The sequence below is a fragment of the Malania oleifera genome, chromosome 2 (assembly GCF_029873635.1).
Source record: "Malania oleifera isolate guangnan ecotype guangnan chromosome 2, ASM2987363v1, whole genome shotgun sequence".
NCBI lineage: Eukaryota > Viridiplantae > Streptophyta > Magnoliopsida > Santalales > Ximeniaceae > Malania > Malania oleifera.
In genome coordinates, this window is record NC_080418.1 from 53,363,678 (window position 1) to 53,386,537 (window position 22,860).

General features: G+C 36.0%; 1 protein-coding gene across 7 annotated transcripts in view; it reads left to right on the top strand.

The window, feature by feature from the left end:
• Window positions 1–12,040: 12,040 nt before the first annotated feature.
• Window positions 12,041–22,860, top strand: part of LOC131149256 (dihydroorotase, mitochondrial) — a 56,194-nt gene continuing 45,374 nt past the window's right edge. For 3 of the 7 annotated variants that reach the window (XM_058099548.1, XM_058099545.1, XM_058099544.1), the window contains exon 1: window positions 18,805–18,891. Coding sequence is in view for 2 of the 7 variants with exons in the window: in XM_058099543.1 (XP_057955526.1) it covers window positions 18,862–18,891 (30 nt within the window). In the remaining 5 variants the exon portion in view is untranslated. Of the gene's footprint in view, window positions 12,498–18,804; window positions 18,892–22,860 lie in introns of those variants that run through there. The other 4 variants (XM_058099543.1, XM_058099542.1, XM_058099546.1 and 1 more) reach the window with 4 other exon arrangements.

Consider the following 22,860-nt stretch of genomic DNA (forward strand, 5'->3'; position numbering starts at 1 on the left):
ACCAAGTGACTCTTAAGAGCGACCACGTCGAGAAACTGAGGCAGGACTAGATCAGAAATACCGAAAGCCTTGTCGATGTGCTTGACCAGAGAGGCCATGAGGTGCGACTATGTCAAGCTCTTGAGATTCCCTGAACAACATTGGATGTGTCAACACGTTATAAGTAACTTTTATGGCCAACCAGTATATCATGAAGCTCCTCAAATGTAAGAGAAGTCTCACGTGCTCAAATAGGCATTGCAATCTCATGGAACTTAGGGCCAAGATCGTTGAGGACATACAAAATCATGTCATCCGCTGAGACGGGAGAGTCAATCATAGCAAGTTTGTCAACTAATACCTTGATGGCATGGAGATACTCTGAGATCGAGCGGGAATCTTGCTGAGTGGGAGTCAACTCCTACTTAAGTCACATAACACAAGTGTGTGAATGATTGGCGTACAATCGTTGCAACTTGGTCCAAGCATCATGAGCAGTGGTTGAAGCGGCAATGAGCGACATGACCAGTTCGAAGACAGATGCAAGGATGGCATGAAGGATCAGCTTAACTTACCGAATCCAATGCTAGAAAGCAGGATTGGAGACACTTGCAGAAGATGAACCGACATAGGAGGTTCTGGGAGAAAGGGTTCATGACAGACATATGGTTGTGCCATCAAGATAACCCTGAAGGTCATAGCCAATGAGCAATGATATTAGTTAGGTGCGCCAAGAAGGGAAGTTGGAAGGGGTAAGCTTCAAGGGAAGCTGGGAATCGACATTGATGGCAATAAGAGGAGAGTTGCCACTTCCAAGAGTGTTGAGGGTGGTGACAACAACGAACTCATAGAAAATGATCATTAGGAAAGGAAAGAAAGCTTCTTAGAGAAAGAGCTCTAATACCATATTAAAAATGCAAGACACTTTTATAGATGTAAAGATGTCCTATATATAGGACTTGTATAAGATATATTTGTTACACATTCAAAAGTATTTAAATGTTAAATCAAAGAGATCCTAGGCTATAAAATACAAACAACTATTCAAGTAATAAGACTGAAGAATCTTAGTTCGCCACATACAATCAGATAGTAGCAAATCTTCAACTGCTGGGATTCTCTGCAACTCAGCAACAGGCGTAACCGTCGATGGTTTGCTGAAACCATCGACAGTTTGCTCACAACAAACATTCAATCTTAATCTATCAAAGCAACTACAGAGGGGTTTATTGAAGCCGTCAACGATTTTCTAGAAAACGACACATTTTCCTTAATATTGTGAACCAATATGAGCTTCAAGTAGCTTTGTAGATACCCACAAAATAAAAGGAAAATTCAAAAGAAATAAAAGTAGGGTTCGTTGATGAACCCTCTGGTTTCATCGACGAATGCCCATATATGGTTCATTGACGAGCTTTAGTGTTTCGTCAATGAAAAGATACCGAGAGGGGGGGAATTCAGACTCTTTGGTTCATCAACGAACTCATCATCCTCATCGACGAACTCCCTTCTTCGGTTCATCGATGAGGCCACGTGCCTTGTCGATGAAGCCACGTAGCAAGCCATCTATATATACACGAGAATCAGATATTTGGGCAAAAATTTAGCTATTCTCTATCTCTCTCTCAATTTTCGAAACCTCTGCCTTCTTTCTAAGATTTTGGCCTCATTTTTCCCTAGTTTGACGATTAGAAGTTACCACGATAATCCTAGGTAGATTCCTTACAACTTAGTCGGAGCACAATTTTGGTTTGAGAAGTTTAGGCACCATCCCAAAAGTAGGGTAAGTAGGTTATTTTAGGGGTTTTTTTTATATAATTATTAGGCTTTTCTGAACCCAGATTTTGTATAAAATGTTAATATACTGGTGTTTGAATTGATTAAATTAGGGTGTTGCGATTTCAGGGTTGGGTTTCCAAACACCTTGGGTATGGGTTAAGGATCCTAGCAGGTGTCCCTCAGGAACTCAAATAATATTGATAAATAATTGGTAGTTTGGAATTTTATGAATAATTGAGTTTTGTGAGCCTGAGGAAAAGGCGAATAAAGTTATTAATCTGATTTTGGATTGATTGAATTAGGAAATGTATATTATTTCAGGGTTTTGAGTTTGATACGCCGCGGGCGTGAGGATAAAGTTGAGGTCAGACCTCCTAGATAGTTAGGTAAGGGAAATATGCTATACCAGTAAATCAAATATTTTTACTAGAAAAATATAGTATTTTTTTATGGGTTCTAGAGAAAGAAATTATACAGTTTTACTGATTATAGTTAATTAGTAGTATTTACTTATGTGGCATAAGAAATATTAGTTTAGTATAGTATTCTGCATAACTTTTATAGAATTAAGCTTATACAGTTTTATAGAATTATATTACACATTACACAGAATATACATGTTATTTACAGAACTACAGTTATTCAGAGTTTTATAGAACTATGGTTTACACAGTTTATACAGATATTATAGTATATAAAAATATACAGTTATATATAGATTTACAGTCTTACTCAGTTATACATTTTACTCAGATATACAGTTTTCACAGTGCCATGATATACAAAATACAAACCCATGATATACAGATATTACAGAACCACAACATACAGTTATTACAGTATATACTCAGTTTATTACAGCGTTATGGTGTAACTTTACAAAATCATGGTTATTACCGTTATACAGAATCATGGCAAATCAGTAAGATATATAACACTAGTATATAGTATCAGACCTTGATGGAAAAGATCAAATTACAAAGCATGATACCGTAGCTATTATAGTATAAAGTGCAACCACATATATCAGATAGTGTGTGGATTATATGAGTAGTCGATCGTGGCGTGGGAGAGATTGCAGGCTCCCCAGTAGTCTGGGTAGAGGCGGTTGGTTTGATGATAGAGGTTACAGTTGACTTATTCTGGTAGGCCAACAGGTTAAGTCCCGCCCACGGGCCGCACAACCCTATCATGAGGGATTAAATTGTGACATACAACCATCTAGGGAAGTTTTCACATTTATGTATATATAGATTTACAGAAAAAAAACACATATATTTATAATTACTAAAAGTATGTGTTGACTCTATGAGTCCAATCCGGTTTTGATAATGACAAATCACTTGGTATTTGATCTGTGCACTGGGATTGTGAATAGGAACTATATTTAGCATGCACGGAAGGATAACAACTCATGGAAGCCATGAAGATTAAAACATACATATCTTGACATAATCCATGGAACTCAAAGAGTACAAGAATGAAGATGCAAGCAACAAGTTCAAGAGTGTCATGGGAATAGGTACTTAGAACTTATGTACTTACATTTTCATATGATTTAATTTGAGGCTCAAATCACAATCTAGAATGACCTTAGGACTCATGCATTTCATGAACATTATTAAGGGACATTCATGGACTCAGGCATACTTTTAAAACCCTAGAAAAATTTTTTTTTATAAAAGAGCCAAGAAAGAAAGCAAAAAAGATTTTTGAACCAGAAAGAAAAGATTTAGGAAATGGTCACTTCAGTAGCCTAAACTCAACCTCAGTCGCCTGAAGAATTTCTTCAGGAGATCGAAGATTAAGTTCAATCGCCTGAAGAATTAATGGTGAAACATAGAACTTGGCCAAGACACCTCAGTAGATTGAACTCAACTTCAGTCGTCTGAACTCGTCACTTCGGGCGCCTGACCCTCAACTTCAGTCACCTGACCTTGTATCCATGTTAATTTTTTGAAACTCTAAAAAACTTCAGTCACCTAGGCTTTTAACCTTAGCCGCCTGAACCTATGGGAAAGTTTAAAAATCTAACTTTTAATGAGAGAACACACAAGTTTATTCTTGATCCAACGGTCAAGATTGATTCTAAGGGCAAGATACCTATTTATACAACATCTAAACCCTAGTACGTAAGCTAAGATCAACGAGAAGAGAAGAGAACATTTTTTGACGTAGAATTGAGAGATTTGAACGTATTGCTATACGATTGCCAGCACTCCAACTTATACTCATCAAGTTTGGGCAAATCAACTCAGAAAATCAAAGGGAATTCATTTACTCATCTTGGTTTCATCTTGATATTGAGGTTTAGTCAATCCATTTATTATTTTCAAGAGTTTTCTCATCTCATCATTTATTATTTAATATTACTAGAGAGAGATCGATCTTGAGTTTTTCATATACATATAGAGAGTGTTTTGACAAGACCATTACTTGTGAAAAATTATGCCATTGATTAAATAGTTTTTGATTCAAGTGTGTATTCAGTTAAAGGATCTATATTTTAGATATATTAAAAACACTTGATTAAATATCCTTAGTATTCATAAATATTTATTTTAGTGAGGGATATTCTTTTAGAAAACCTTATATTCAGTGTTTTGATCTTTGGAATACATATCATATATATATTTGCATATTACAAAGATCGTGGTGTGATTGAACATTTGAAAGAAAGCCTTTTGATTTAGATTTTTTACAATATTCAAGACAAACTTTTTAACAATATCATATTTGATATTTGAGCATCTTGTCTTCAAAGCTATTACTCATACAAACATTTTGGAATATTTGATAAAAGAAAAATTTGCTAAAGCATATATCATTCATTCAACAATTGTATCGTTTCATACATTCTGAGCTTCAAGTTTCATTATATGATTACGTATTAGGAATTTTAATTGTACTCACTAGCTTTGTTAGAAGTAACATTGAGTGTTTTGCAGATATTTGATATTTGATTGTAATCACGGTTCGGGTTGTGAACCGGATTTGAGAAGAGAGTTGTATCTCTTGTAAGCAGCGGATTAGGAGGAAGTCATACCTCTTGTAAGCAGCAGATTGTAAGGGAAGTTTCGTCCCAATTTAAGGAGCAGGGATTATAGTGGAATCCTTGAGTAAGTTGCTCAAGGCGAGGACGTATGTAACGCCCCGACCCCCTATGTGGGACTGGAGTGCTACTAATTCATTAATTTACCTGATAATCCACATTCTAATATCATGTATGCAGCGAAAAACATAAATATAATCTCCCAAAAATATAATACCAGAGTTTTCTAAATCTATCTACCAACCATAATAAATTAAGCATCCACCTGTATTCAAATATATACATATCTCCAAAAACATAACCTACACTTCCAGTATTCACAACACCAATATGTTTCATAACCATTCATAAAATCTAGAAGACTTAAAATATAAAACATAAAATATCTACATTCCCAAAAACATCATTAAAATGTTTATACTTTTTTCTTATATCTCCCAAAAATGCTACAAAACCTTGAGCTCTCTAAGCTCGATCTCGAGAAAATCCTAAAAAAGATAAATTCATATTCAGGTGAGACACATCTCAGTAAGGGAAAAAACAATATATTAAAACGGTGTGTGACCAGCATGAGTTTATAACAACATAATATTTAACATTTAAAAATCGTTAATATAATTTCTGAATTCATTATCTAAACCTAATCAATCACATGCAAAAGATTTAACCCACTAGATTATCCAAGGATAGGGGTGATTACCCACCCATATAAGTAGCACCCCTCTGCTCTGATACATTTGGCAACCCGAATATCACTACTGAAGCATATTAGGACACTCACCTTACTAAGTAAGCCCTCTAGTATTTGATTGATCGTGTACTCACACTGTTCAAACAAAGGTTTAACAGCGAAGACCCCAAGGATAGGGAAATCTACCTGCCCATGCAAGTAGGCTCCCTCTGCCCTAGTACGTTATGTAGCTACTGTCACACCTGAAGTTACTAGTGTACTCGACTTTCTCAGCAAGCCCTTAGATGAAGAGTATGCCTCGCCCAATTGTAACATGTTCTAATAGTATAAATACTTCTAATAACATATTACATTATTCTTTCTTCCATTATTTAATCATTCACATCCATTCTTGTTCATAGCTTAAACATAGTATTACATTTCACTTTAAGTGACTCTTTCCATTCATATCGTTCACGTTTCACATTTTATTCATTTATCATTTCATTGCCATTACATTGCATTTTCCTTTCTTTCCTTCATACTACAGCTGGTCTTTAGCCATCATCAGTTAGTCTACAGCTCCTTTTAGCTGTCATCAGTTAGTCTACACAGAAGTGTGCTAAAATATGCTAACATAGCTGTCTTTCAACTGTCTTACATTTACATGGTTGCATTTAACATACCCAAACAATATAGTCCATATCATATTTTATTCTCAATACTTTACTTACTTAGCCTGCATCTCATACATTTAACTTATATTTGCATAGAATTTACATTTACTCATGCCACACAATTTAGTAGTAAAATTCATACATATTCGTATAAAATAGGTCAACTCACATTTAACATTTACATGCTGAAAATACATTTCATTTCTTACATAATTCCTCAGAAATTACTTTTCACTTTCATTCGTTTACTTTCACATATACATAGCTATATAAGTAGTTCTAAGCTTAGAAAACATAATTTTACATGGTTGGCATTTTATAATTCACACAAAAACATACATATAATGTAACGTAATTTGTTACCTTTAATTTCATAAAATCTGATTTAATATATAATTTTCTCTTACCTGGTATCTTGAACTACGCCAACAGTGTAACGACCTGCTCATTTTCACTTATATTTTTTTTCATTAAAACATAAAATCAATACTATACATTTTACATTCCAACTCAATAGGTCACCATCCACCTGGACCCGTGGGTACCAGGGATAAAATAAAATCATACAGCAGAAGCCTACGCAGCAGAAAATGTACAATTATATTCATACCATCATATCATACATTACAATGTACCAGAATTACTACAATCACTGTACTTCCATACATACATCCCAAAAATGAAATCTAAGGACAATTCCCACAAAACCATATTATCTCTATCAAAAACTTACCCTTTAAAAAGGGCAGATAAACCACACTAGGTCAGCGGGGCTTTTCCCACTCTCTTATTTGGGACTCTTGAAAAGTTAATGAAATTTAAGGGTGAGACGCCTCTCAGTAAGGGAAATAAACTAATACTAGTGTGTGGCAACATGAGTATACCGTATTCCACATATACCATACATATCATATCCAATATTGTTTATCAAATCTGGGAAAACATATGTATATCAAAAACATGGCAGAACATACTGCATTACATAAACATATCTCTTCTCATATCATAATAATAACATAAAAGCAACCTGGTAGGTTAGCTGGTTGTTGTCATGTATTACCCCCACATGACTGGGTTGTGTGGCCCGAAGGTGGGACTTGACAATGGTTGGCCGACCACTGCCAAGTTGATAGTCTAATCTGTAGATCTGATGGGTCTACCCAAACTGGTCCGTACACTAGGGGCGATAACAGCACACTTCTTGAAAATAACCACATCGATCATCCAATCTCACACCACTCCGTACAACGGCGTTAACACAGATATCATGATCACGAAGACCATGGACACATAGCAACAGTACCGAGCAAGTGTTAGCCTAAACAAGCCAATCAAGTTCTGATATCATATTCATATACTAAAACCGTGATACATAAATATCTCATACAATTTATTTTCACATCAATCATATCATTTCACATATATACGTGTATCATGAAAATCATCGGCCTGTACGCTGATATTACACATTTTATCATAACTCAGCCCGTACGCCAACTACACATAGCACAGCCCATACGCTGGCAAACCGTAATCACATAGCACGGCCCATACGCCGACAAATCACATCTCATAGCATGGCCCGTACGCCGACAAATCACATCACATAGCACGGCCCGTACGCCGGCAAATCACAGTCACATAGCATGGTCCGTATGCCGGCAAATCACATAAAAATCTTGGCCCGTATGCCGATTTTCCATCAAAAAAATTCGTATCATCTAGATTCCCAGAAAACAGTATTTCACAACATTTTACTCTTGCCACACAATAGATTTTTCACATATTTAACATATGATCATTTTCACAGTATTTTGCAAATATAAAACATGTATATAAACATATACGTTTTCCATAAATCAAATGATAAATATATATATATATATATATATATATATATAAGCATTTTCTCAAAAACAGAAACTAACTTAGTTTATCCCCTTACCTGTCTCCTGAAAAGCCCCTAATAAAATTGCCCCGCACCCACAGGGTTCCTAACTCAACACCGTGAAAATAAAAAATCTCAGAATTAAAGTTTAGTATTTCAAAGCATACAATATTTTCCTCAACTGCCAAAAACCCAAATATTGAGTAGAAAGTTTTTGCCCAAAAACATTCAAGTTTAACACTTGAGGGGTTCCCTGACCAATACCCTGAAACTGAAAATCCCTAGTATTAAACTTCAGTATTTTCATCCACACAACATTTCTTATAACTAGCGCAAGACCAAATATGGCTTAAAAAACCTTACCTAAACTCTGGGATGATTTCCAACTAGCTTTCTCCCACGATCCGCTCCAGCAGATTTGAAGAGAACTCCGCCGGAGTGTCGTGGTGACTTTGGATTGTCAATCCGATGTATATCTGGCCAAAAAATGATGAGAGAGGGAGAGAGAGAGAGAGAGAGAGAGCCAAAGGGGAGAGAGAGAGAAGAGAGATGGCTTCCTTAATAAGATAAAAATTCGGATTTTCATATATATATATATATATATAAAACAGGGGATTTCGTCGACGAGTCTGTTCTTCGTCGATGAGTCCTTCACAAATTTCGTCGACGAGACCTCGTATTCGTTGATGAAAGTCAGGCTGCCTCAAAACCCCTCTTAGTATTTTCTCGTCAATGAAGCCTTGTGTTCGTCGACAAATTCTCTTAAGCCTTCGTCGACGACCCCCTTGTATTCGTCGATGAAGTCCTGCTGATCCCTTTTTTCATTTTCCCTCCCAAAGTTCAATGTCGTTGACGAACGCTTCCATTGACGAACGCTTCGCGTTCGTCAACGAAGTCGACGGCCTCCTTTTGTTTCCGGTTTCCATATCCCTTTTCTTTTATTATTTAACTACCATTTGATTCAGGTTGTTGCAAACAGGGACCCCGAAAAATACCTGCGGTGCTCACCCGAGTTAATGAATCAAAAATCCTAATTCCATTAAATTAACCATAAATAAAATATTATTTTAATATTTCCCAATGCCATAAATTCCAAATAAACAGTTATACCTTCAAATATAACTAATTTGTCAAATTTTTCAAATCCCACTCTCGCTTTGGAGTGGGGCTTAGAAAACCCCAATTAAAAATTTACCCACTCCAAAATGACGACGATCATGGCTTGGACCCCATGGTGGTACCTGATCGTTGATTTGACTGAAGATCTAACGAGAAATTGAGAAATTAGAAAAAATTTGCCTTACTCTAGGAATAGTGCCTACACTGCTCCCACGACAAATCTGTTCCAATAGAAATGTCGATGACAGAGTTAGGAATCCAACGACACCTTTTGTTTCCTGATCGGCGCTTGTTAGGCCGACGAAATTGAAGAGAGAGAGAGAATGACGGAGGAGTGATTCAAAATTTCCAAGGGGAGCGCTGCTGCCTCTGCAATTGAGAGAATCCGCAGGAAGCTTCAGGTAAGCTTGCTTTATTTTCCTTTATCTTTCCTTTTTTTTTTTTTTACTTACTTTAACATAATAACCGATTATATTATATACTTATATATATATATATATATATATATATATAACCACCATTTTACTTAACTTAATTAATTCAATTCAATAATGTTTATTTAATTAATTAATTACTAATAAATAATTTTAATTTAATCTAATAAATTTCTTTTACTATTCTTTTTATTTGTTTATTTAATATGTTAATTTAATAATGTTTAACTAATTAATTGATTAATAATTTTAATTAATTAATTTTTTTCCTGGTTATTACAACGTAGGCTGGGTTAGTTGAACCTCGTAAAATCGCGTTTGCCTTCTCTCTTCCCTTATCTTTTTAATTTTTGCAACGCACTTCATTACTTACATTGCATGTATGCTTGTTGAATAATCTCACACGAACTTGATAAGTAATTGGTTAAATTTAGACATAGGGACTAAGTGGTGAACAAGTTTCAAAGAATATTTAAAATACCCAATTCACCCCCTCTTGAGATTACACCTAAATCAACAGTATAATTAAATAGAAAGTTCAGAAACGATTGTATTTTAAGCCACATAGGTGTGAGTTATACTGTAGATATAGGTTAGGAAGGGACTTTGTTCCCATTATTATTATTTTAATAATATCATTTTATTATTTGAAGTGTTTATATTTCTTTAATTCTCATATTTTTTCACTTAGTTTGTGTAGTAATAAATGCCCTAATTATATATACACATAGTTGAACACAAGCCTAGATAAAGAGAGTAGGTGTGTTAGGTAATCTACAGTTAGCGTAAAACTTGTTAAATCTTATTGAAATGAATCCTTAGCAATGGTTCACTGAGGCGTTCCCATTGAGTAATCATGGTATTCATCTACCATAAGCGAGGGCTATCAATAAAATTGGGATTTAGTAAAAAAAAAAAAAAAACGCCTTTTTAGATGGGGGAGGGTTAGGAATGAATTTTAAGACACTAGAATTAGGTTAGAAACTTGGAAAATAAGTACACTAATGAGTAAGAGCTTGAGTTAGTTGATACTATGATTAAGAGGAAAATTAATGTAAGATGTCTCCAAGAGACTTTGTGGGTAGAGGAGAAAGTTAGAAAAATCGATAAATTAGGTGTTAAAGTTTGGCACATTGAGAAAGAAAAGTAGAAAAATGGGGTGGGAATCATGGTAGACAAAGACCTAAAAGAGAATGTGATAGATTTTAAAAGAATAAGAGATAAAATAATAAAAATTAAGATTTTTAGAAAGACTTTGCTTAAATGCTCTGAACTCAAATTTACCCTTTATAATCAATTTTGAAAGATGATTTATAATTTTTGGCCAAATTGACCTAAGACAAAATAGGGTGTTAGCACTTACGTACCTACATCATGGAGTCTTTGGGAAGTTTTCACTATATCTTTAATGAAAACAACTTTACATTGCGTTTGAGAGTATGAATTTCAGACTTTGGCTTTCAACTTGGACAAAATTTAGTACAATTTTATGTAACATTTTGTTCAAATTTACACAAATCTAAATTTAAGGTTTTTCCTGAAGGTAAGTTGTCTACTATCAACCTTAGTTGTAATTATATACACACTTCCTGTATGAAAACCCTCCAAAATACCTTTATACATTAATATAATGATGACATGTTTCATATTTTAAATATTGTATTGTATATCAAGGACCTTAAGGTCTTTCTTTGTGCAAAAATATTTCACTTATTTATAAACTATAAATAACATTTGGAAGTATGAAATTCAAATCTTGAATTTGAAATTTTGTGTATATTTGAATGCAACTCAATACAAGTTTATATTATACTTGGTCTACATTCACATAAATTCAAATTTAATGCACAAAATATGTGGTTTTAAATATATAGTAAATATAACAGTCTTTGACCTAACTAAGATGAAGTATTATTCACTTTGATTTACTAGACTTTTAAGTTAATCTTCTAAAAGACACCTTACATAGTTCATGTCCAAATCATCCTAAAAAGTTTAAGATTTTTCTAGTACACATTTGCTATGAGATTATGACATTCTTCTCGATTTTTCTAATACACATTTAATGTGAAATTATGACATTTTTCTCTATTCAATCTCTAACACCGTCATCATAGTGCTTTGTGCATAATCCTACATAATAATACTTATAGAGTAGTTCTAATGCTAAATGTAATAGTTTTGGATCTAACTTCATCTGCTTTGGCTTGCAAGCATATTTTATAAAAAATTGTTTTTTGCAATTAGAGTCTAATGAATATAAATTTTAAGAATTTCCTAATACACATTCGATGTAAGAATTATGGCATAAATGAATAATTTAAATATAATGGATAACTCAACTAAAATAATTTATGTAGAAATAAACATTGTGTTTTTTATTTAATAAAATTAATATTATGTTGGGATGCTTAAATTTTAAGTTGATCTGAAATTTTTTTTAGATTTGAATTTATGTAAATTTTTTAAATAAAAATTGATCTGATTTTATATTATATTATTATTTTTTTCAAGGCAAATTCAAATCTGAAAAGCAAATTTAAAAATGCACTGAAGTCAGATTTCAAATACAAATCCTTCCAAAAAAAAAAAAAATAAAAATCCCTGGAGTTGTCGATCGAACTTCAAACCTTCAACTTGTTCGACGAAACCAGAGAGAAGGTCTCTCTCTCTCTCTCTCTCTCTCTCTCTCTCTCTCTCTCTCTCTCAACTTTTTCTTGTTCGGTCTTGGCTTCGTAGAACTCTGAGCTCAACGAATACAGAGCTATGGTTGCCGGGCATGAGGTTTCATTCGGGGATTCGTGAGAGTTTCGACAGCAAAGGGTAAGGGTCTGCGGCACTAACTGTAGCCTTGCGACGGTGGGGCTTCAACTATTGGTTATCGTCGGAGCAATTTTAGGTGGGTGGCATACTGAATTTGGCTGCATTGCCTGTAGCTTCTTTTCACTTTTTATACAATAACAAGTTCCTTATTTCCGCATTTGTTTTCGGGGAAATGGCTATGCTTGACACGAAAACATTTCCAAGAGATTGTTTTTTTTTTCAATAGGATTATCCTAGCATTTGTATTGGTGAGCTGATGTTGATAAAACTGAAGTAGAAATGGGAGAAAAATCAAAGAAGGAAGGATTGAATTTTCTGTATGTTATTTCAATTTGTACAAGCCCTATTTATACAAAAACATTCAAACAAACGTTCAAACAATTTGTACACCAAGATTGACTTTTCTCCTTACGTGATTTCAGCTGTGATTTTATTTCTTAATTCATGCCGCAGGTTGCGGCATTTTTCAAAGCTTGATTTATGCCATGAAGTGCGGCATTCCTCAACACTCCCCCTCAAGTTGGCGTGAATATTTATGACACCCAACTTGCTAAGTAAATAATTAAACTATGCGAATCCAAGAGCGTTGGTAAAAAGGTCAGCAGGTTACTGACTTGTATGCATGTAAGCCGTTTGATGATGCCACTCTGGAGTTTCTCTCGAACCACATGACAGTCTATATCGATATGCTTGGTTCGTTCATGGAACACTGGATTTGAAGTTATGTGTATAGCGGCGTTGTTAGCACAAAACAAATTGACTGGTTGAGAATGCATTACATCAAGATCTAAGAGTAGAGACTTTAGCCAAGTGACCTCACAACATGTGGAGGCCATAGACCTATATTTTGCTTCGGCTGAGGAGCGTGAAACTGTTGTTTGTTTCTTGGTCTTCCAGGAAATGGGTGATTTTCCGAGTAGGATGCAATACCCGGTGATTGATCGTCTGGTATCCCTACATCGTGCCCAATCTGCATCACAATATGCATAGAGCTGAATTTCGTTAGAGGCAGATAAGAAAATTCCTTGACCTAGGGTTTTCTTAAGGTACTGTAAGACTTTGTGTGCTGCATCCAAGTGTGGTATTCGTGGCTTGTCCATAAACTGACTTAGCACATGCACTAAATAGGCTAAGTCAGGTCTTGTGATGGTTAGATAAATTAATCTTCCAACAAGTCGCCTGTATGATGAAGGATCTGAGATAAGTTCGCCATCACTTTCGTTAAGTGCAAGATTTTGAACCATGGGAAAGTTTCCAGGTTTAGTTCTAAGGAAGCCTGTATCTTCTAATATCTCAAGTGCATACTTTCTTTGGGATAAAAATATTCCTTTGGCTGAACGGGCAACTTCGATTCCCAGAAAGTATTTAAGAATTCCAAGATCTTTGAGTTTAAAATGATCGCTTGATATTTCTTGATCTCATTGACCTGTTTCAAGCTATTTCCTGCAACAATAATGTCATCCACATAGACTAGAATGACAGTGAAATTACCTTCATGGGATCGGACGAATAGTGAATAATCTGCCTTGGATTGTTTGTATCCTGCATCAATGAGAGTAGAAGAAAGTTTGGCAAACCATTGCCTTGAAGCTTGTTTGAGACCATACAAAGACTTAACAAGCTTGCAAACTCTAGTCTCCCCCTTTCGTCCGAATCCCGGAGGAAGCTGCCTATAGAATTCTTCATGAAGGTCGCCATAGAGAAAGGCATTATTGACATCGAGTTGATGGATGTGCCAATTGCGAGTGGAAGCAAGAGCCAAAATGGTACGGATGGTGGTCATTTTAGCAACTGGAGCAAATGTCTCAGTGTAGTCAATGCCTTCTTGTTGATTGTAGCCCTTGGCAACTAGGCGAGCTTTGTATTGATCGATGGATCCATCAGAGTTGTATTTGATCTTGTATACCCATTTGCAGCCAATGAGTTTCTTACCAGGAGGAAGAGGAGTAAGTTGCCAGGTGTTGTTAAGCTCGAGAGCATCAATTTCAGCACGCATGGCAGTACGCTAGTTGGGATCTTTCATGACCTATAAAAATGACTGTTTTTCTTTGGAAAGAGAGAGAGCTGTGGTGAAGACACGGTGAGAAGGAGATAAACGGGAATAAGATAAAAAATCAGTTAGACAATAAGGGTTACTTGACGAACGAACCATTGCAGAGTCAAATGATTGAGTGGGCCGAGATGGTAAAACCTGTTCCACATGAAAATCTTGCAAGTATGTCGGTGGCTGAGTGGGACGACTAGATCGTCGGGGAGGTGGAGAAGAGGGTAAAATATTATATGGGGATGGAGGCGAGTTTGGTGGTGAAGATGGTGGTAAGGGTGGAACTTCAGTGATGTCAAGAGAAGAAATAGGACAAGGTAAGACGGGTTCCATGGGTTTAGGAGTAGATGAAGGAAAAACGAAGGAATCTTCATGAAAGAGAACATCTCGAGATACAAAGACGTTGTGTGTTGCAAGGTTATAGAGTCGGTAGCCTTTTTGGCCATATGGATAACCAAGAAAAGCACATCGAGTCGCTCTGGGGTCAAATTTTGATGGATTTTGCGAGTGAGTGGAGGCAAAGCATAGGCATCCAAAGACTCGCAGATGGCTATATGCAGGTTTGATATGATTCAATCTTTCATAAGGAGACAAACCATCTAGAATAGGGGAAGGAGTTCGGTTAATGAGATAAGTGGCGGTAAGAATGACATCCCTCCAAAAGTGTTTAGGCATATGTGCTTGAAAAATTAATGCATGGGCAACATTAAGGAGGTGACGATGTTTGCGTTCAACTACTCCATTTTGTTGGGGAGTGTTGACGCAACTAGTTTGATCTATGATGCCTTTGGGTGCATAGAATGAAGACATGTCAACTCAGGCCCATTATCACTTCGAATGATTTTTATGGTGGTGGAAAATTGATTTTCGATAAGGTGGATGAAGGATTGCAAAATAGGGCGTGTGTTAGATTTGTGGCGCATTAAATAAACCCAGGTACAACGGGTATAGTCATCAACAATGGTGAGAAAATAGTGTGCACCACTAGTGGAAGTAACACGATGGCTCCCCCAAATGTCAACATGCAACAAGTCAAAAGGTTTAAGAGAAGAAATGGAACTAGATGGAAAGGGTGCACGAGTTTGTTTTGCTAATGGACAAATTAAACATGGATCTGAATTAGAACTACAAATTTCTGGAAATTTATTGGAAAGAAAAGACAAATTTTTATTTGAAAAATGACCCAAATGACGATGCCAAAGTTGGGAAGTGGATGTGGATGTAGCCACTTGACAACTAGCATTCTTGGTGAATCGGTATAAGCCATCCTGCTCAGTTCCCATCCCAATCATCTTCATCAAGCGTAGGTCCTGAATGAAACAAAAATCAGAAGAAAAAATAATAAGACAATGATGAATTTTGCACAATTTACGGACAGAAATTAAGTTGAAATGAAAAGTCGGGACACAAAGGACATTGTCTAAAACAAGATTGGAAGATAAGTGAATTGATCCAATATGTGTAACGGTGGCATGAGATCCATCTGGTAATTGAACGGTATGGCCATGTACGGGGATAGACTGTGTTAAAGTAGCAGGTGAGTAGACCATAAGATCAGTTGCGCCACTGTCAAGAATCCATAGTAAATCATTATGAGATTTACTTGACAATGGTGATTCAACACTACCCACTTGGTGTGTCATGGGTTGAGAGGGAGTAGAGTTGTTAAGAATGGCGAAAAGCTGCTGACACCGTTCAGGGGAAAAAGGAAGGCTGCTAGTAGATGGATGTGAAGAAGCCTGATGAGCACTATGCTTGGGACCTTGATTAGGTTGAACTGCGATGCCCTGGAGGGAAGCCATGGATGCGATAGCATCAATCTACAGTATGACCTTTTTTGCCACAGTGCGTACATTTGAAAGGCTTCCTGGGTGGACTAGGTCGTCCTTCCTTATGTGGCTGATGGTTGGTGGTAGCCAAAGCAATACCATCAATGGTGGTGGAGACAAGATGCTGTAATGACGTTCTTCTTGAAGTACAAGGGCATAGGTACGGTTGAGAGTGCGAAGTGGATCAATTAGAAGTATCTGCCCACGAATTGCAGTGTAGGAATCGTTGAGCCCCATCAAAAATTTTAAGACACGGTCTAGTTCTTGCTGTTTGAGGGTCTCCTTGCTTGCGCTACAAGTGCAAGTAGGTGTTCCTTGAGTTGCACATAATTTATCCCACAAACTCTTCAATTTGGAAAAATATGCACCAACTGATAAGGATCCTTGAACAAGATTAGCAATATCTTGTTTAAGCTTGTATAGGCGGGGGCCATTGACTTGGGAGTAGCGATCTTTTAGATCGTCCCATATGGCATGTGCAGTTTAATAATAGATCACACTGATGGAGATTTCCTTTGAAATAGAATTGAGAAGTCAAATGATTACCATAACGTTGCATCGTCTCCGTTGCGAATATTCTAAGGAATCAGAAGGTGGTGGAGATAGTGTGCCATCAATGAAACAATTTTTATTCTTCACTTGAAGTGCAAGAATCATTGCACGGCTCCATGTGGAATAATTATCCTCCGTAAGCGGTGAAGAAACTAAAATCAATCCAGGATGATCTGATTGTTGGAGATACAAGTGATGATTTGGATCATCATATTTTTCCATCTTGGTTGCCTCTTGAGCCATCAAGGTAAACCTCTTTCTCTATTTTTTTTATACAAATACTAACCTTATAATAAAATAATCACTTCAAATATCTGAATACTGTTCATGTTATCCAGCAAATGCTTATTTGCTGTACATCACTCTCACCCATATAATAATCAAAACCCATATAATAGCCTTAAAATAATAATTCCCATGTCAAAAGCATTCTTCCTCACCAAATGTGAGCAGCAGATCTGCTGTAGCAGATACGACGGAGAATAGAAGAGACGCCGGAGAAGAATGCGGTGAAGGATTCAAAACAACAAATGCCAAAGAGATCAGCGGCGAAGCGTGATTGTGACAGCAACGGTGGCGATCTGGTCACTGGTAATCGTCTCTGCGTTGCTGCTGTTGTAGTGATCGGGAGCCACTGTGATTGTAAACTGATTCCAGAACACCTTTGCGAAAGGTAATGAACAGAAATATATATATATATATATATATATATATATATATATATATATATAATCAAATAATTGGAACAGAGGTTTTGCAACCTTTCTCTGAGACCATGATAAAACTGAAGTGGAAATGGGAGAAAAATCAAAGACGGAAGGATTGAATTTTCTGTATGTTATTTCAATTTGTACAAGCCCTATTTATACAAAAACATTCAAACAAACGTTCAAACAATTTGTACACCAAGATTGACTTTTCTCCTTACATGATTTCAGCTGTGATTTTATTTCTTAATTCATGCCGCAGATTGCGGCATTTTTCAATGCTTGATTTATGCCGTGAAGTGGGCATTCCTCAACAGTGCGGCATTCCTCAACAGATGTTGACTCTAATGTATAGAATTATGGTTACAGATTTTATTGATTTATTTATTTTAATTGTAATTTTTTTTTAACTTCTCAGTCTAATTTAGTAATTTTTAGCTTAATTCTTTGAGGGAAATTAAAACAAGGAGCTTCATATGCAAACAAAGAAATAGAAATTGGGGTTATATTGTGGTTTTGTGTGAAAGAAACTGCAAGTTGAAGTTGCTGGTTCATTGGAGGGGTATGTAAATACGAAGAAGATATCCAATACTGAGAAGATTTATAATGGCTTTAAAAGGTGTATGTTTTCAATAAATTAGAAAAATTTAAGTTTATTCTAATGTTAATGAATGGTGATCTGGAAGAACTTGATTTGTTGAAAAGTATCTTTGATGTTAAAAAGGCTGGGGTTACTATTTCTCATATTAAATTATTAACTGATGTTAGTTCGGATTCCTCATTTAGCATTGTAAAACCATCTTACCTCAATGTAATGCCAACCCACAGACACCCCATTGTAGCTTGTAACAGTTCTATCATGTTGAATGTAAAGAAAATTTCAAACCACATGTCAACTTTTTGACACAACTCCTTCTCATCACAAATGAATTAACATATTTCTCTATAAATACCAAATTTAATTTGTCAAATACTGCATATGGATGGATTCTTACAAGAATACAACAAACTATCTCAATCCGGTTCTAATTTTTACTGCATGAATATAAATGACCTGCTACAAGTTAAATATAATGGTTTGGGATGATCTGTTTTATTGAATTCATGTAATGACCCTCCCATATGCAGCATTTGACAAATTAAATTTGGTTTTTATGAAGAAATAAGATGAAAAAAATTCGTTCATGATAGAATGGAGTTATATTTTCATTTGTCCTTATCATATTTATTCTTCTTTTATTCTTCTTGAACAGAGCACCTCTTCATATTCAAGAGAGACTTTAAGTTTTCTGGCTTGCAGTGCTTAGAATGATAAAGACTTTCGTGTTTCCATGTGCAGTATGTATCATCTTCTTGCTAAACTTCACTGCATTTCAGTATTTCTAATATTTATGAGATTGTATTTTTTCTTGTGTTTTCTATGCGAAATAAAAATTGTTTGACGAAATTGTAGCCTGAAATTATTTTAAATTCTATTTTTAGTTGAATGTATTTTAGTCACTTTTTAGATTCTCATTATTCGGTAGAGAAAAACCTAGAACATGAGCACATGAGTTGAAAATTTTAGAAATGAGCATGTGAGGATTGCCTCGAATATCTGATGTTCTCACCAATCATTCTAATGTTGACTGAAGGCTCTAATATAGTAATACTATGTGCTGAAAGAAAATGAAATGAACTATGTATTAATATTTTAAATCTTACAATTTGGTGGAATGACAGAATGTAGTTATAGAGTGGACTGCCACAAAGTTGTGAATTTGTAATGAGGTTTGAAGTTGGACAACAAAAAATGATCATGGTAATTATGTTTCTAATCTATGGATCATAATTTTGGAAGGAGAGGGTGAGAAGTGGCCCTAATGGTGAGGGTGCCACACGCAAACATGATGGTCACAGGTTAAGGAAGCGGCCTGCCTTTCTGAAATGTTGAGTAAAAGATGTGTAAATCAATGCACTCCTCAGACTGTCTATGGTTGGCATCTGGCTATATTACTCCAAATCGTGATTTTGGTATTCTATTTTTGTAAGGATAATTGGATGCTGACTGCATAAATAAACTTACACCAAACTGCCCCGTTGTCATAACTTAGGATTGATATGAAGCCAACTTTTGCAAAATAATATTGAAATTATATTTTTGCAACTGAGAAAAGTTTATTGAAATTGTGTTATGATTTTTCTTTTCTCTATGTGGTGCATGACTATTTTATTTATTATTGTGGCTTGAGGTTGCGTGACTATTCTTTATTTTAAGGTTGCATGGCATAATCTGTTTTGACAATCGATTCATCTCCATACACTTCAATGCACTGAGTGTTGATAAACACCCAAAGTTTCAAGCTGTACTTCACTGTTCACCCTGTAACACATTAGCATGGGATCTTAGGGAAGTATCAATAAGATTTCTATGCACTGACTTTAATTGAATTGCTTAAATTCCACCCTCTGATCTTTCCATTTAATTGCTCTACTGAAATACTTGTTGTGAATTGCAAAGCCAGCATAGAATGAAGAATGTATGTTCTCATGGGACCCCACCAATTAACATGATGAAGCACCTGGAAGAACTCTAAAAAGTTATGTAGCTTTTGGAATATGTATATATTTGTTCAACTGAATTTATTAAAGCAGAAGAAATAAACAATGGCGACAATCTAGTAGGACTCTGTTGAAGATCAGCCGCATATGGAAAGCTACCATTCTTGGCAACTCTAAATATAGAGTGTGCTGAGAATCACAATTAGTGTTTCCTAAATTAGACTTGCCTTATTAGCTATAATTTTCCTAGAATTACTTGAATAGAGTGTCAGTTGATTTCTTACTATTTATAGGCGCCTGACTTTATGTATAAAAGCAGCAATATGTAATGACATTATACACAATATAATACAAAAAGTCATTCGTTAGTTTTTTCTACTTGGTATTAAAGCTTAAGATTCTTAACACCCTAGCCTCACAGTCCTAAAAACCCTAGCCGCACATCCCACTCCTGGAAAAACCCCAGCCACCATCAGCTTCTTGAGCACACAGACTCAGGCTGAGAAAGAGGTTCAGCAGCCACCCTATCAGGCTGAGAAAGAAGTCGTGCCACGAGGTTCAGCTGCCACCCTCTTAGGCTGAGAAAGAAGTTCAGCTCCCACCCCCTTCTCAAGCAAAACCCTAGCTGCTGCATGTCCCTACCCACCTGCAATCAGAAACCTCACAAATCACCATGTTTGTTGACAGTAAACATCTTGTGTTAGCTATGCAATTCAACAGCCAGCATGATCAATCCAACCTCCTGATGGTGCTTGAGAAGCTGAATTCTGCCAATTATGTCAATTGGGCAATCATTCAAGATGACCATCAGAGGGAAGAGCAAGTTGGGATATCTAGATGGCTCTAAGAAGCGGCCAGAAGAAGATGAAGCTGCAGCAGAGAGATGGGAAGATGAGAACCCACAGGTGTTAGCTTGGCAGATCAACACTATGCAGCCAAACATTGGGCTTGACTACCTATTCATGGAGAAGGCAAGCGATCTATGGGCAGCTGTGAAAGAGGAATTTTCAAGTGGAGGTAATGATGGTTCAATGTATGAGTTGGAGAATCAGATCTGAGACACTAAACAAGGTGATTCCGATGTTAACTTTTTTTTTCAGTACTCTAAAGGGATTATGGATGGAATTGGATTATTATCAAAATTTAGAACTAGAGAATACTCATGTGCCAATTAGAGTTACTCACCTTATGGAGTAGGGTAGGACATATAAAATCTTGGCTGGTTTACGATATGAATTTGATAATGTGTGCTCCATGGTGATTAGTAGAACTCCTTTTCCTCCCTTAGTGAAGCTTTCTTGATGGTACAAAGTGAATAGAGCAGAAGAAAGGCCATGACTAGGGATTGGAGTGGAGAATCCGTGGCTATGGCTGTCAACAGAGATCGTAGATCTCTAAGTAAGAGGAAGAAAGGGGACGACAAGGACAATATTTGGTGTGACCTATGCCATAAATTGAGGCATACTATTAACACTTGTTGGGAGATAAATCGAAGACCAGGAGCTAATAGAGATAAAGGTAAAAAGTGACTAAAGCACATATGGCTAAACGTGCTCAACAACAGGAGGAGACTGAGTTAGCTTTTACCAACAAGCAGCTTGCATAACTAATGAAGTTACTAGAAAATCGTGCCGAGACTGCTAACTCCACAGGGGGTGGTAAAACTTCCTATGCTCTCTCTACTACTTCAAATAACTGTAACACGTGGATTGTTGATTCAGGTGCTTCAGACCATATGACAAGAAATAGCTTTGTTTTTATCTTATATAAACCTAGCCCTGGTAACCATACAGTTGAAATTGTTGATGGTTCAACATCAGTAGTTGTAGGAAAAGGAACAGTTCATCTTGGAGGGAAACTGACATTACCTAATGTTCTGCATGTGCCTCGACTATCAGCAAACCTAATCTATGTTAAAAGTTATGTAGGTAACTTAACTGTTTAGTGTGTTTTTATGAATTTGGATGTTTTCTTCAGGACTTGGCCTCAATGCAGAAGAGTGGTCTGGGTGAGGAAGAAAATGGGTTGTACTTGGTGAAGATGCACAAGAAGCACCAACAACAGATACTATCCACAAGTTTTCATGGAATTTAACAACCTAGTGATCCTCTTGAAGCTTGGCTATGGCATATGAGACTTGGTCATCCATCTTTTATTGTTCTTAGTAAAAAGTTTCCGAGCCTAATAAAGCCCTCTGATGTATCCCAATTTCATTGTTCTACTTGTGAATTAGCTAAACATCATAGAGTGTCTTATCCTTCAAGTACTAATTAAGCATTTACTTCTTTTTTAGTTATTCATTTAGGTGTGTGGGGACCTTGTTGCATATCTTCTGTCTCTGGTCATTGTTGGTTTGTAACATTCATAGATGAGCACACTAGACATATGTGGGTGTATCAGTTGTGTGACAATCTGAGGTTTTTTCACTGTTTGTTATTTTTTACAACATGATCCAAAATCTCTTTGACACAAAAATCAGAATACTTCATAGTGACCAAGGTAGAGAATATGTCAATAATGATTTCAAAACATTCTTTACCAAAAAAGGCATTATTTACCATATGTCATGTGCACACACCTCTCCTCATAATGATCTGGCAGAAAGAAAAAACCGGCACCTTCTAGATGTCACTCGCAACTTACTCTTTAATCATAATGTTCCTAAGCATTTTTGGGGTGATGCGCTCTTAATTGCTACCTTTCTTATTAACAGGATACCTTCTAGAGTTTTAGACTTTGAATCTCCACTGGACAAACTCAAAGCTA